Genomic DNA, 12,419 nt, shown 5'->3' with positions numbered 1-12,419 from the left:
TTACATCCAGGAGTGTCTTAATTTCTCTTTCATTTTTCAAGGATTATTGTGCTCAGTATAGAATTCTAAGCTGGCAGTCTTCTTCTTTCATCATTGGCTTCTGTGGTTTCTTATAAGAAATTAGGTGTTAATCCTCTCTCTTTCTGCTTTTATGATTCTGTCTTTCTCTTTGACTTTGGAAAGTTTGATTATTATGTGTCTAGATGTATGTATCTTTGAATTTATCCTACCTGGAGTTCTTTGCACTTCTTGGATGTTTAATGTTTTTCATCAACTTGGGAAGTTTCTAGCCGTTGTTTCTTCAAATATCCTTTCTTCCTCTTTTTTCTCTCTCTTTTCCTTTTAGGACTCTCATTTTACATATGTTAACACACTCAGTGGTGTCCTATGAGTCTCTGATGCTGTTCATTTTTCTTCATTCTTTTTTCCTTCTGTTCATCAGACTAGATCATCTCATTTGATTTATTTTGAAGCTTTCTGATTCTTTCTTCTGGCTGTTCAGATCTGCTGTTGAGTTCCTGTAGAGAAATTTTCATTTCAGTTATTACACTTTTCAACTTCATAATTTAATTTTGGTCTTTTATTTATTCTCTATATATGAGACATTATTTTCATACTTTTCTTTAGTTATTTAGACATGAATTTCTTTAGTTCTTTGAGCAAAATAGTTGACTAAAAGTCTTTTTCTCGGGGCACCTGGGTGGCTCAAAGGGTTGAGCACCTCACTGTTGGTATCAGCTCAGGTCATGATCCCAGAGTCATGGAATCAAGCCAGGCGTTGAGCTCTGCACTGAACACAGAGCAGTTTCTCTCTCCCTTTGCCCCTCTCCCCCCTGCACACTCTCTCTCTCCTTCTCTCTCTTAAATTAAAAAAAAATTTTTTTAATTAAAAAAAAACTCTTTGTCTAGTAAGTCCAGTGTCTGAGCATCTGCAGGGACAGTTTCTGTCAGCTGCTTTTTTTCCTATATATGGGCTGTACTTTTATTGTTTCCTTGCATCTCTAATAATTTTTTGTTGAAAACTTGACATTTTGTATATTTTTTAAATGTTTATTTATATTTGAGAGAGAGAGTGTGAGCAGGAGAGGGGCAGAGAGAGGGAGACACAGAAACCAAAGCAGGCTCCAGGTTCTGAGCTGTCAACACAGAGCCCAAAGCAGGGCTCAAACCCACGAACCATGAGATCATGACCTGAGCCAAAGTCGGACGCTTAACTGACTGAGCCACCCAGGTGCCCCAAAAAGTTGACATTTTAAATAACATAATCTAGCAATTCTGAAATCATATTGTTCCCCTTAATAGGTTTTGTGGTAGTTACTGTTTTTTGTTGTGGTAGTGGTTTAGTAACCTTTTCTGAACTAGTTCGGTAATGTCTGTATTCTTTGTCCTCTGTGGCCACCAAAGTTTCTGCTAGGTTAGCTTTGTGGTCAGCTAATTGTTGGATATAGATTTCCTCAATTCCAGGTATATTTGTGGGTATTATGTTAAATTTATAGATAAATTCAGAATAACTGAAATTTTTATGATGTTGAGTCATCCTTTCATATGATGTATGTTATATATGTTTCATAAGAATATATATCTATCAAGATCAAATCTAGATCAAAAATAAAACACAGGTATAGAAGATACTTTGAGGGACATTGGGGAAAAATAAATATTGACTGTATATTAGATGAAACTGAATTAATATTCTTGTGTGTGCTAATACTGTTTTTCTTAGAATATTCGCATTCTTAGAAAATGCATGCTAAATTACTTAGGGGTAAAGCGTCATGATATTTACATCATTTAGCAAAAAATAACCCAAGGGCACCTGAGTGGGCTCAGTTGGTTAAGCATCCAACTTCGGCTCAGGTCATAATCTCGTGCTTTGTGGGTTTGGGCCCCGCGTTGAGCTTTGTGCTGACAGCTCGGAGCCAGGAGCCTGCTTCAGGTTCTGTGTCTCCCTCTCTCTCTGCGCCTCCCCTGTTCACACTCTGTTTCTCTCTCTCTCTCGAAAATAAACAAACATTAAAAAAAAAAAAAAAAAAAAAAACCAGACACACACACTTGGTTGGAGGGTAGGAAATTAGAGGGAGAGACAGATAACACAAATGGTGAATCCAGGTGAGATGTGTCTCGGTACTCATTATACTATTCCTTCATCATATCTGTTGGTTTGAAAATTGTCAAAGAAAATAGATTGGGAGAAACATGAGCCCTAGCTTCAGGGATATCTTACTGCCTCCTGTGTTGTTTTTTTCCTTTTTTTATTTCTTTTTTTTTAATTTTGAGAGAGAGCATGAGTGTGAGTGGGGGAGGCACAGAGAAAGAGGGAGAGAAAGAATCCCAAGCAGGCTCCATGCTGTCAGCACAGAGACCAATGTGGGGCTTGAACCCACGAACCATGAGATCATGACCTGAGCAGAAACCAAGAGTCAGACACTTAATTGACCAAGCCACTCAAGCGCCTTGCTTTTCTTTTCTTCTTCTTTTTTATTTTTTTAATGCAGATTCCTGTATCAAGCCTGAGGGACACAGTCTTGGAACTGGCAGTGTTTGATCAGCACAGGAGAAAGTTTGATAATTTCAGTTCACTAATGCTAGAATGGAAATCCTCAAATGAAACACTAGCTCATTTTGAAGATTATAATTCAGTGGAGATGGTAGCAAAGGATGATGGCAGTGGACAGACCCGGCTGCATGGTATTATGGTGACTTACACACCCTTTCACATAACCTGCTAAATGTTTCTGCACTAAGTATTCCCCTTGAGTGATGGTTTATTTTATTTATATATATTTTTTTTCATGTTTGTTTATTTTTGAGAGACAGAGCACGAGCGGGGGAGGGGCAGAGAGAGAGGGAGGCACAGAATCGGAAGCAGGCTCCAGGCTCTGAGCTGTCAGCACAGAGCCCGACACGGGGCTCGAACTCACGGACCGCGAGATCGTGACCTGAGCCGAAGTCGGACACTTGACTGACTGAGCCACCCAGGCACCTTGGTGACAGTTTATTTTAGATTTTATCATACCTCTCCTTTCATCTTTGATTATTGTATGTTTTAGCAAACATAAATGTAGATTTCCTTGGTTGCAAAGCTAGGGTCTAGGATGCAGTATTTCTCACAAGAATGTAAAATTACTTTTTAAAATATATTTATTGCCTATTATTTACCTAATAATGAAAATTTTATTCATTTATTAGAAAATATTTACTGGGGTGCTATTAAATGTAAGGGCCTGTGCTAGGCACCTGAAGGTGGAGTGGTACGTGAGATAGTCGCGGCCTCTGCCTTAATAGACTTCAAACATTACAACTGTGTTAGGTGTTTTGATGGGCAGCTATGAGGTGCTTTAAGATTTACAATAGGAGAACCTAACCTAGTTCAGAACAGAGAAGGCCACCTGAGAAAGTAACATTGACACTGAGACCTTAACATTGCAGGGGCAATAGAAAGAGGAGACAGAAAAATGAGCCAAATAAAGTGAGTGAATCCTACAGAAGGGCCAGAGGAACAAGCAGAGGTCCTGAGAGGCCAGCGAGCCCTCATATGTAATTGCTTCTCAAGCCTCTGCTTGTATCACATTTGCCATTTCACCAAAGCAAGTCAGCTGCCAAAACCAGAGTCAAGGTGGATGAGAACTACTCAAAGGCATGGATACCAGCAGGCACAATTATATGGCAGTCTACCACAGATCAGTCCCAAAGGTGAAGAAAAAAGGGGTACAAAGGCCAACCTTTAAATTTCTGGCATGAGCATTTAGACGGATGGTATATCCATTCATGGAATAAGAAACACTAGAGAAGGGGAAGTAAAGATTCAGCCTTCTCCCCACCCACAGGAAACTTACCCATAGGACAAGTCTAAGAGCTTGGGAACGTGGAAACATAGTACTCAAGTGTATGTAATACTGTAATGCTCTAATACCATAATACTGTAATACTGTAACAGTATGGTATAGTTAGTGTAAAAAATGGTAGCAAGGAGGGGCGCCTGGCTGACTCCGTGGTTAACTGTCCAACTCTGGGTTTCGGCTCAGGTCATGATCTCAGTTTTGTGAGTTTGGGCCCTGCACCAGGCTCTATGCTGATAGCTCAGAACCTGCTTGGGATTCTCTCTCTCCCTCTCTCTCGTCCCTTGCCCACTTGCTCTCTCAATCTCTCTCTCTCTCTCTCTCTCTCTCTCTCTCTCTCTCTCTCTCTCTCTCAAAATAAAGAAGCTTAAAAGAATAAAAACTGTTTCTGTAAAAAAAAATTTTTTAAATAATAAAGAAGCTGAGAAATAAAGTGGTTGCTCAGGGTCCCTTAGGAATATAGCGGCAGAGTCAACACAAAAACTCAGTTTTCAGTTTCTTGTGTATTTCCCCACAAAGTAGTTTTTCCTCTATGCAATAAAACATCATTTGGGAAAAACTAGGGCAAAATTTGGTTTTCTGGAGACATTTTTGTGTTCTACATGTTATTGTTTCTTCTATATCTCCAGGTCATCAGGTCCTTAAGGTACATCAGTTAAAAGGGACTGTACTCATTGGAGTCAATTTTGTGGGCTATTCAGAGAATAAAAGTCCAAAGGTAAGTGGAGACTATTATATTAGAAATAGAAATCAGGGGCACCTGGGTGGGTCAGTCGGTTGGGTGTCCGACTTTTGGTTTCAGCTCAGGTTGTGATCCCAGGATCATGGGATCAAGCCCCATGTTGGGCTCTGCACTGAGATTCTCTTTTTCCCTCTGCCCCTCTCCCCTGCTCGTGTGCACTCTCTCTCTCTCAAATAAAAAAATTTAAAAAAAAAAGGAAAGAAATGGAAATCACTGAAATTTAAGGCTTTTCTTTAAACGTCATTTATTTATAACTTAAAAATCCATTTATAACTAACTCTGAGAACTATGCACCTCTCTGATTCTGTTATCTTTGGCATGTGAAAGAACATTGGGATCTTCTGTCAGCTGAGGAATTAAAAGTTTATACTCACCTTTGTGGTGCCTGTGTGTTTCTAGGAACTTTCCAACTCGCCCAGATCTGCGGCCGTGGAACTGCTCCTAGTAGATGATGTAACTATACTGCCTGAGAACGCCACCATCTATAACCACCCTGATGTGAAGGTAGAAGTTGGAGGGATCTAGTGAAATTAGATCTGGTTGGAGGGGAAGAGTATTAGGTTATTAAGGTTAATGTATGGCAATAAAAAAAAAAATCTCCCTTACACATTGAAAATCAGTGATAAGCATATGTAACACACGTGTAATACCTTGGGTAGTAATACTTTAATAATCATAGTTTGTCTTTGGTCCATTGACCTTAATCTTTTAATCTCATACTCTTCCTTCAGTAGCTAGGAATTACTTTCTTTGACTTATTTATAAACCGAATAAAATGGAATATTGTTTGTCTGATCTTTCCATAGGAAATATTTAGCCTTGTGGAAGGATCTGGTTATTTTTTGGTCAACAGCAGTGAGCAGGACATTGTCACCATCACTTACATGGAAGCAGAAAGCTCTATCCAGGTAAGTTCTAGAGATAGGTCCCAGGTTGATAGTCTCAGGTCGAAGCTCATTCTTACGAAAATGATTGGGAAAAAATGCCATTGTGTGTCTCGAACTTGTTATAAAAGTAACATTTGCCTCTTTTTTTTAACCTACATATATTCGCCAACCAAAAACAAGGTTTTTTTTGTTTTTTTTTTTTTTTTTTTTTTCCTTCAACTAGCTGGGCAATTTTTGCTTCTGGTTAAAATGAGACCGTATAGGAGACATCTAATTGTAAGATTTTCATTAAAAGAGGGTTCGTTTCTATAAATTTCAAAGGGTGGTTAATTAGATGTGCTGTCGACTTTATAACCTGAGGATACAATGTTTTTAGCCAGGATATGACAACTCAATATATTAAGCTATCTTTGTAGTCAGTATGCCAAGGCATTTGCTTTTAGTTGACTTTTAGTAATAAAAATAATAGCTTACATTAGCATAAGTGTATATTTCCTTTCCTTCTAAAAGCTCAAAGGAATGTAACTTACCTTGGTCATAATGTTTGTTTTTAAGAGGGTGGATTCAGCACTGCTTGCAGGTGCCGTGCTGGGCAGGACCCACAACACAGGACAGAAAACCAGGTCTTCCCACTGCTTCCCTCCCGCCCCATGGCCCCCGTTGCACTGGTGATTTCAGCATAAATGGACTGGATTTTCTTCATGAAATCCTTTCCCCATTCGTAGTTAAGAAGCTGGATATGTATGTTGTATTTTGCCTCAATTCAGTCAACTTAAACTTTGCTCTTTATCAGTTAGTATTTGTTAAGGGTGCATATTGTGCTGTGCCTAAAACATGTAATGTGACCTCTCAGTTCCCATCACAAAGGAAGTAAGTTGTTGTATTTCGTGCTTTTAGTGAAAATAGTTGTTTTGATTATGCTCAGGGCACGTGTGCTTCTTTACCCAGCTCCCATCTTCTTCCTTCTAGTTAGTTCCAGTACATCCTGGATTTCTCACCTTGGAGGTCTATGATCTGTGCTTAGCTTTCTTGGGTCCAGCAGTGGCCTACCTCAGGGTGTCAGACATACAGGAGCTGGAGCTTGACCTGATCGATAAGGTGAGAGACATTTGCTGTGTTGCATCAGAGAAGCAGTTGCATCAGAGAAGCAGGCCTCGTTTTCACCCTGTAGCCTCACTTCACGTAGTCTATGTGGCTCCTGTGTGTGCACCAGGACCTTCAGTGATGTTCATGGAAATACCTGTCCTTAAAGAACAATGCTCCGACATATAAGATAAACAGTACTCGCAGCTAAACCGGCACGTATGGGTTAGGGCCATTTGATCAAAACCTGACCGGGAGCATTCAGCGCAACAAAACACTTTGTCACCCTCAAAGAGTTATTAGACTGTCCTTGGTGAATGACATACTCCTACTAAAATTACCTTTCTTTTTTAACAACTAGGTTGAAATAGGTAAAACTGTGTTAGTAACTGTGAGGGCTCTCAGTCCTTCCAAACGCCCATTCCGAAATAAGTACTTCAGAAACATGGAGCTTAAACTGCAGTTGGCTTCTGCCATCGTCACCCTGACGTGAGTGCCACCTCAATGCCTCCTCCCCAGGCTGAGCACCAAGCGCCTGCTCTCCCTGTGTTCTTCTCTCCTTTTCTGTCCCAGGGCCTTTCAGCCCGTACTCTCCCCATATCCAGCTCTGTACAAAGTGCCCCTTCCATGTTCTCAGATATGTTTTGTGGGACAGATCGACACATCTCATGAATACTCCCATCTCATGAAACTTCTTGGATGATAGCCCTTGGGGTGCTTCAAGACAGAGGACCTTCAGAAATCTCCCTAGAAGCAGAGGTGCTGGTACTCCCCTCTGTGAAAGGGGAGTACAGAGAATCCAGGGCGGCTTAGGATTTGCAGTTTCGCCAGCGTTTGCAACGTTGCCCTTATTCCTTTGGAGCCTTGGAATAAATATTTGGCCTTCAGGAGCTTTCTGCCTTTGCCATGAACTTTGTCTTGACTCTGGAAATTAATTTTCTGGCTGTTCCCTCTGACTACAGTTAAAATGAACAGAAAATGTTAATTAAAGCATCTTAGAAAGAAGCATAACTGGCTGCTCTTAAAATCAAATCTTTCTCGGGTGGCTCGGTTAAGTGTCCGACTTCAGCTCAGGTCATAATCTCACAGTTTGTGAGTTCAGGCCCCGCATGGGGCTCTCTGTGGTCAGCACGGACCCAACTTTGGATCCTCTGTCTGTGTCTCTCTCTCTCTCTCTCTGCCCTGCCCCCACTCACGCACACCCTCTCTCTCTCAAAAATAAATAAAAACATTTTTAAAAAATCAAATCTTTCTTACCTAAAAACACATGTGTCTTTGTAGGCTCATGGAGGAGCAGGATAAATACTCTGAAAATTATATCCTTCGAGCTGTTGCTATTGGGCAAACCACACTTGTGGCTGTTGCCAGGGACAAGATGGGGAGGAAATTCACATCACCCCCTCGCCAGATTGAGGTAAGGAAACCATCTCATCCAAAATCCATACCTCAGCTCATTTACCTTTATTCATCTTTTTCTGTTTAGTTTGCACAAGTTAAAAATCACTTGATGGAAGAAAATGATAGTTGTCTGACTCTTAAAGCAATATGTAATTTACTTTAGGTTTTTGTTTTTCTGTGTAAAAGTAATATGCTTCTTGTAGAAAATTTGGAAGGCAAAAAATACACAGCATGAAAATCACCTATAATTCCACTACTTAGAGGCAACCATTATTAATATTTTGGTGTATTTCCTTCACTTTTTCCCCATGCTTATTTTAACATGGATGAATCATACTGGTTCTTTTTTCATTCTAATCTTATATCAAAAGTATTTTTTTATGTCATTAAAAGCTCATTGTTGGCCATTGGTAGTTGTCGAAGCTGGGTGATAGGTACCTGAAAGAGCATTTTACGATTCTCTCTTATGACCACTTTTATTCTGATAAGTGGATATATAATTTTTAAGCATTCTCATTTATAATTTTTTGCTACTGTAAATAAAATTTATATTTATAAATGAAGTAAAATACATCTGTGTATAGGATTTTTTTCCCTAGAATAAGCTGCATGATCATTTGTTACAAAATTGACTCTAGTCCATCCCTGTTATCTTTGTGTTTTTCTTCTTCAAGGTGTTTCCTCCATTCAGACTTGTTCCAGAGAAAATGACACTGATTCCAACCAACATGATGCAGGTGATCTCAGAGACAGGAAATACAATTCACCCTTTCTTCTCACCCCACTCTGCCTCACTCCAACACAAAACACACCCTTCCTCCTATTGGCCTGCTCTTGTCTACTCCCAGCCAAGTACAGCAGGATCTGATAAAGAACAAAATTAGTTCTTTCCTGTCCCCTAAAGAACAGGGTGTAACCTACCTCTTGGAACCCCATAGATGTTGTGTGGCACTTGGATTTCTTCTGCATTTGAGTTGATGTGGGATATGTCTCTTGGGAAGTGGGGGAAGATAAGAGGTCAAGTTGCTTGGACAAAACATTGGGAAAAGAGATATGATTTCTCCCCATGTTCCAGGCATTCACTGGCATGTTTAAATTCCAGGTAATGTCTGAAGGTGGCCCCCAGCCCCAGTCTATCATTCACTTCTCCATCAGCAACCAGACTGTGGCTGTTGTGAATAGGAGGGGGCAGGTTACGGGGAAGGTAGTTGGCACAGCTGTGGTCCATGGCACCATCCAGACAGTAAATGAAGATACTGGCAAAGTCATTGTGTTTTCCCAGGTATTTGTTCTTTGTTCTGCTCTGCTTCTACTTTTCCAGCTGAGAACCATATTGGGGGATGTGGGGTGGTGATGAGGAGGGTGTCAGCAACCCAGGAAAACCCTTTGAGTCCTTTACCTGACATCCTCTGAACCAAGCGTAGGAAATATGTAATCTTTAGTATAAAACACACACACACACACACACACACACACACACAAAAACACAGAGTATTTGGCATTGTTATAAGACATAGTCCCTATCCTTAAGAAATTGTTTAGGGGGGCGCCTGGGTGGCTCAGTCGGTTGAGCGTCCGACTTCGGCTCAGGTCATGATCTCGCGGTCCATGAGTTCGAGCCCCACGTCGGACTCTGTGCTGACAGCTCAGAGCCTGGAGCCTGCTTCTGATTCTGTGCTCCCCCTCTCTCTCCGCCCCATCCCTGCTGTACTCTGTCTCTCTCTGTCTTTCAAAAATGAATAAACATTAAAAAAAAAAAAGAAATTGTTTAGGGAACAAAAACAATCTATAGCATATTTTGTTGTTGTTGTTGAATGCCCCAAATAAGCACAGAGTAGTTATCATAAGCATCTCTGCCTACTGCACAGACAGCCCCTTGTAATCCAAGCTTGCTTCCCTGTTGAACAGGATGAAGTACACATTGAGGTGGTTCAGCTACGGGCTGTTAGGATCCTTGCACCTGCCACTCGACTCATCACAGCGACTGAGGTCAGTCAGGTGGCTCCATTCTCAGTGCCTTCCGGAATGCAGTGCCAGCTGGGCAGGGCTTACAGCAGTACAGCACAGCCCCACTTCTTTTCAGATGCCAGTTTATGTTCTGGGAGTGACCAGTACCCAGACTCCTTTCTCCTTCAGCAATGCCAACCCCGGACTCACATTCCATTGGTCCATGAGCAAAAGAGATGTATTGGATCTGGTACCCAGGCATTCGGAGGTATGAATTTTTTAATAAAGTATTTTAATTAAGATATATGTATTGTTTTAGACATAATGCTATTTATTGCACACCTAATAGACTATAGTATAGTGCAAACATAATTTTTATGTGCACTGGAAAACCAGAAAATTCATTTTCTTAATTTATTGCAATATTTACTTTATTGTGGTGGTCTGGGACTGAACCTGCAGTGTGTCTGAGGTGAGCCTCTACTTGGTGATAAATAGCTTTGATGGGGCGCCCAGGTGGCTCAGTCAGTGATGTGTCCAACTCTTGATTTCAGCTCAGGTCATGATCTCACGGCTTGTGGGTTCGAGCCCCACATCAGGCTCTGTGCTGAGCATGAAGGCTGCTTGGGATTCTCTCTCTCTCCCTCCCCCTCCCCCCCCCCCCCCCCGTGTGTGTCTCAAAATAAATAAACTTAAAAAAAGAAAATACGTTTGATGTGTTAATGCACATAGCATTAAGCCTTAATCAGAAACCTGAGAAAGAAAAAAAAGAAAAAGGTGGATGCTACTTTACCCACTGTCACCTGAGCATCAGTTCGAGAGAGCTTGCCCAAGGTGGTCTGGGCACAGAAGCAGCCACCCAGGTCCTTGGAAGGAAGAGCCTGTGGCCAGGTTACCCAGTAGGTCCTGACTCAGTACCCACAAGAATGAAGAATCAGAGGTGGACTTGGGAGAGAACAGAGGGGTTACAGGAGCTATGATTAATAAGGTATTTCTGGAGCCAGCTAAAAAGAAAAGAGAAGTCTAAAAAACAGCTACAAAATCTATTTGCAGCTCTTCTGAAAATATTCCTAGATCTGTAGTCTAGGGAAACTCCTGTCTGTCATGGAGTCCCCTGAGCCTAGTTATACTTGGAATGAGGAGAGAGGAAACTGTATGCAGTTGGGCAGAGTCCTGAACAGGGATTCGACTCTTCTTCTTGACTAGCAAATAGGGGTTGTGTGAGAACAGGGTGGCCTGGGCCTCTGCATCTGTCCTACCTCTCCCTTTCTCCAACTTTATCTAGAGGACCATTCAGGGACGCCTGGTGGCTCAGTCGGTTAAGTGTCTGACTTGACCTCAGCTCATGTCATGATCTCACGGTTCATGGGTTCGAGCCCCACATTGGGCTCTTTACTGATGGCATAGAGCCTGCTTGGGAGTCTCTCTCCCTCTCCACCCCTCCCCTGCTCTCTCTCCCTCAAAATAAATAAATAAAAACTTTAAAAAGAAATTTTAAAAAATTTTTTAAAAAAATGAAGCACCACTCTCCTCCAAGAGAAGAAATGATTGAGAGCCGCACAGTCTCCCCTCCTTCCTTAGACCCTGCACAGGCGAACCAAGGGGTGAAATGGGAAGAGAAAGGTCTCCAGCGCCCCTCATGTGGGAGGCGGCCTGCACTGTGGTGTCACCATGTAGATCAAACAATTATAAACCGCTTTGCTTTAGCATAAGACTTCCTTCCAGACAACTGATTGAGATCTGCATATAAGAAAAGGGAATTTTTATATAGGGGAGGAGGGAAAGGTGATTTTGGAACTTGGGACTCTGTGTGAGTAAGGAGAGCTAGAAGAAAGGTCTTGAGGGCTCTGGACAACAAAAAGGCAGGAGAGAGAGGATTGGAAGCAAGTGCCCGAAAGGTAGGCAGGTGTCCACTTCAACACCTGCCTTAGTGTCGGCCCTGCCTTCCCGACGGCCTTGTCCAGTCTGGGCCAGAATGGTGAGTGAAGCCGTGGGAGACAGTCAGCTAGTGTGAGCACTGCCCTAAAGCCCGAACTTTCCTTCTCATCCTCTTGCTTCCTTGCCACCACTCTGAGCTCCGGAGGGTATATTGCCTCATTTCTCCCAATTCAGGCCCTACTGTCTGAACCTATTTAGGAACTCTTCCTTCATTCCATTCTTCTGTCCATGGATGAACTTCAAGATAACATGAGATTCTCACAGAGGCTTGCCAGAATTAGGTGAGTGCTATACACAGAGTTCACTTTAGGAGTTCCTGTGTTGTTGGGAATTTGAAAAGAAATAACACTGAGAATAATCGTTGGTACCCTAGTTCTTTTCTATAGACGTATCTAGCATCTATTTTCCTTATTGTTACAACACAGAGGGAAGTGTGCAGTGATAATTAATGAATTTCTTTTCTTTTTAATTTTTAAATATTTATATTAGAGAGACAGACAGAACACACAAGCGGAGGAGGGGCAGAGAGAGAGGGAGACACAGAATCCAAAGCAGGCTCCAGACTCTGAGCTCTCGGCACAGGCC

General features: G+C 41.7%; 1 protein-coding gene across 10 annotated transcripts in view; it reads left to right on the top strand.

Moving 5' to 3' along the window:
• Positions 1–12,419, top strand: part of NUP210L (nucleoporin 210 like) — an 87,841-nt gene that overhangs the window by 51,263 nt on the left and 24,159 nt on the right. For 6 of the 10 annotated variants that reach the window (XM_053908673.1, XM_053908675.1, XM_053908676.1 and 3 more), the window contains 11 exons: positions 2,496–2,688; positions 4,469–4,557; positions 4,981–5,085; positions 5,388–5,489; positions 6,438–6,566; positions 6,913–7,040; positions 7,833–7,965; positions 8,624–8,686; positions 9,052–9,231; positions 9,858–9,938; positions 10,012–10,164. In XM_053908673.1, coding sequence (XP_053764648.1) covers positions 2,496–2,688; positions 4,469–4,557; positions 4,981–5,085; positions 5,388–5,489; positions 6,438–6,566; positions 6,913–7,040; positions 7,833–7,965; positions 8,624–8,686; positions 9,052–9,231; positions 9,858–9,938; positions 10,012–10,164 — 1,356 coding nt within the window. The remainder of the gene's footprint in view (positions 1–2,495; positions 2,689–4,468; positions 4,558–4,980; positions 5,086–5,387; positions 5,490–6,437; positions 6,567–6,912; positions 7,041–7,832; positions 7,966–8,623; positions 8,687–9,051; positions 9,232–9,857; positions 9,939–10,011; positions 10,165–12,419) is intronic. The other 4 variants (XM_019431222.2, XM_053908674.1, XM_053908679.1 and 1 more) reach the window with 3 other exon arrangements.

The sequence above is a fragment of the Panthera pardus genome, unplaced genomic scaffold (assembly GCF_024362965.1).
Source record: "Panthera pardus isolate Hobbes unplaced genomic scaffold, ASM2436296v1 HiC_scaffold_21, whole genome shotgun sequence".
Taxonomy (NCBI): Eukaryota; Metazoa; Chordata; class Mammalia; order Carnivora; family Felidae; genus Panthera; species Panthera pardus.
The sequence above is the reverse complement of the archived record's forward strand: the minus strand, read 5'-3'. Positions and strand labels throughout refer to the sequence as shown.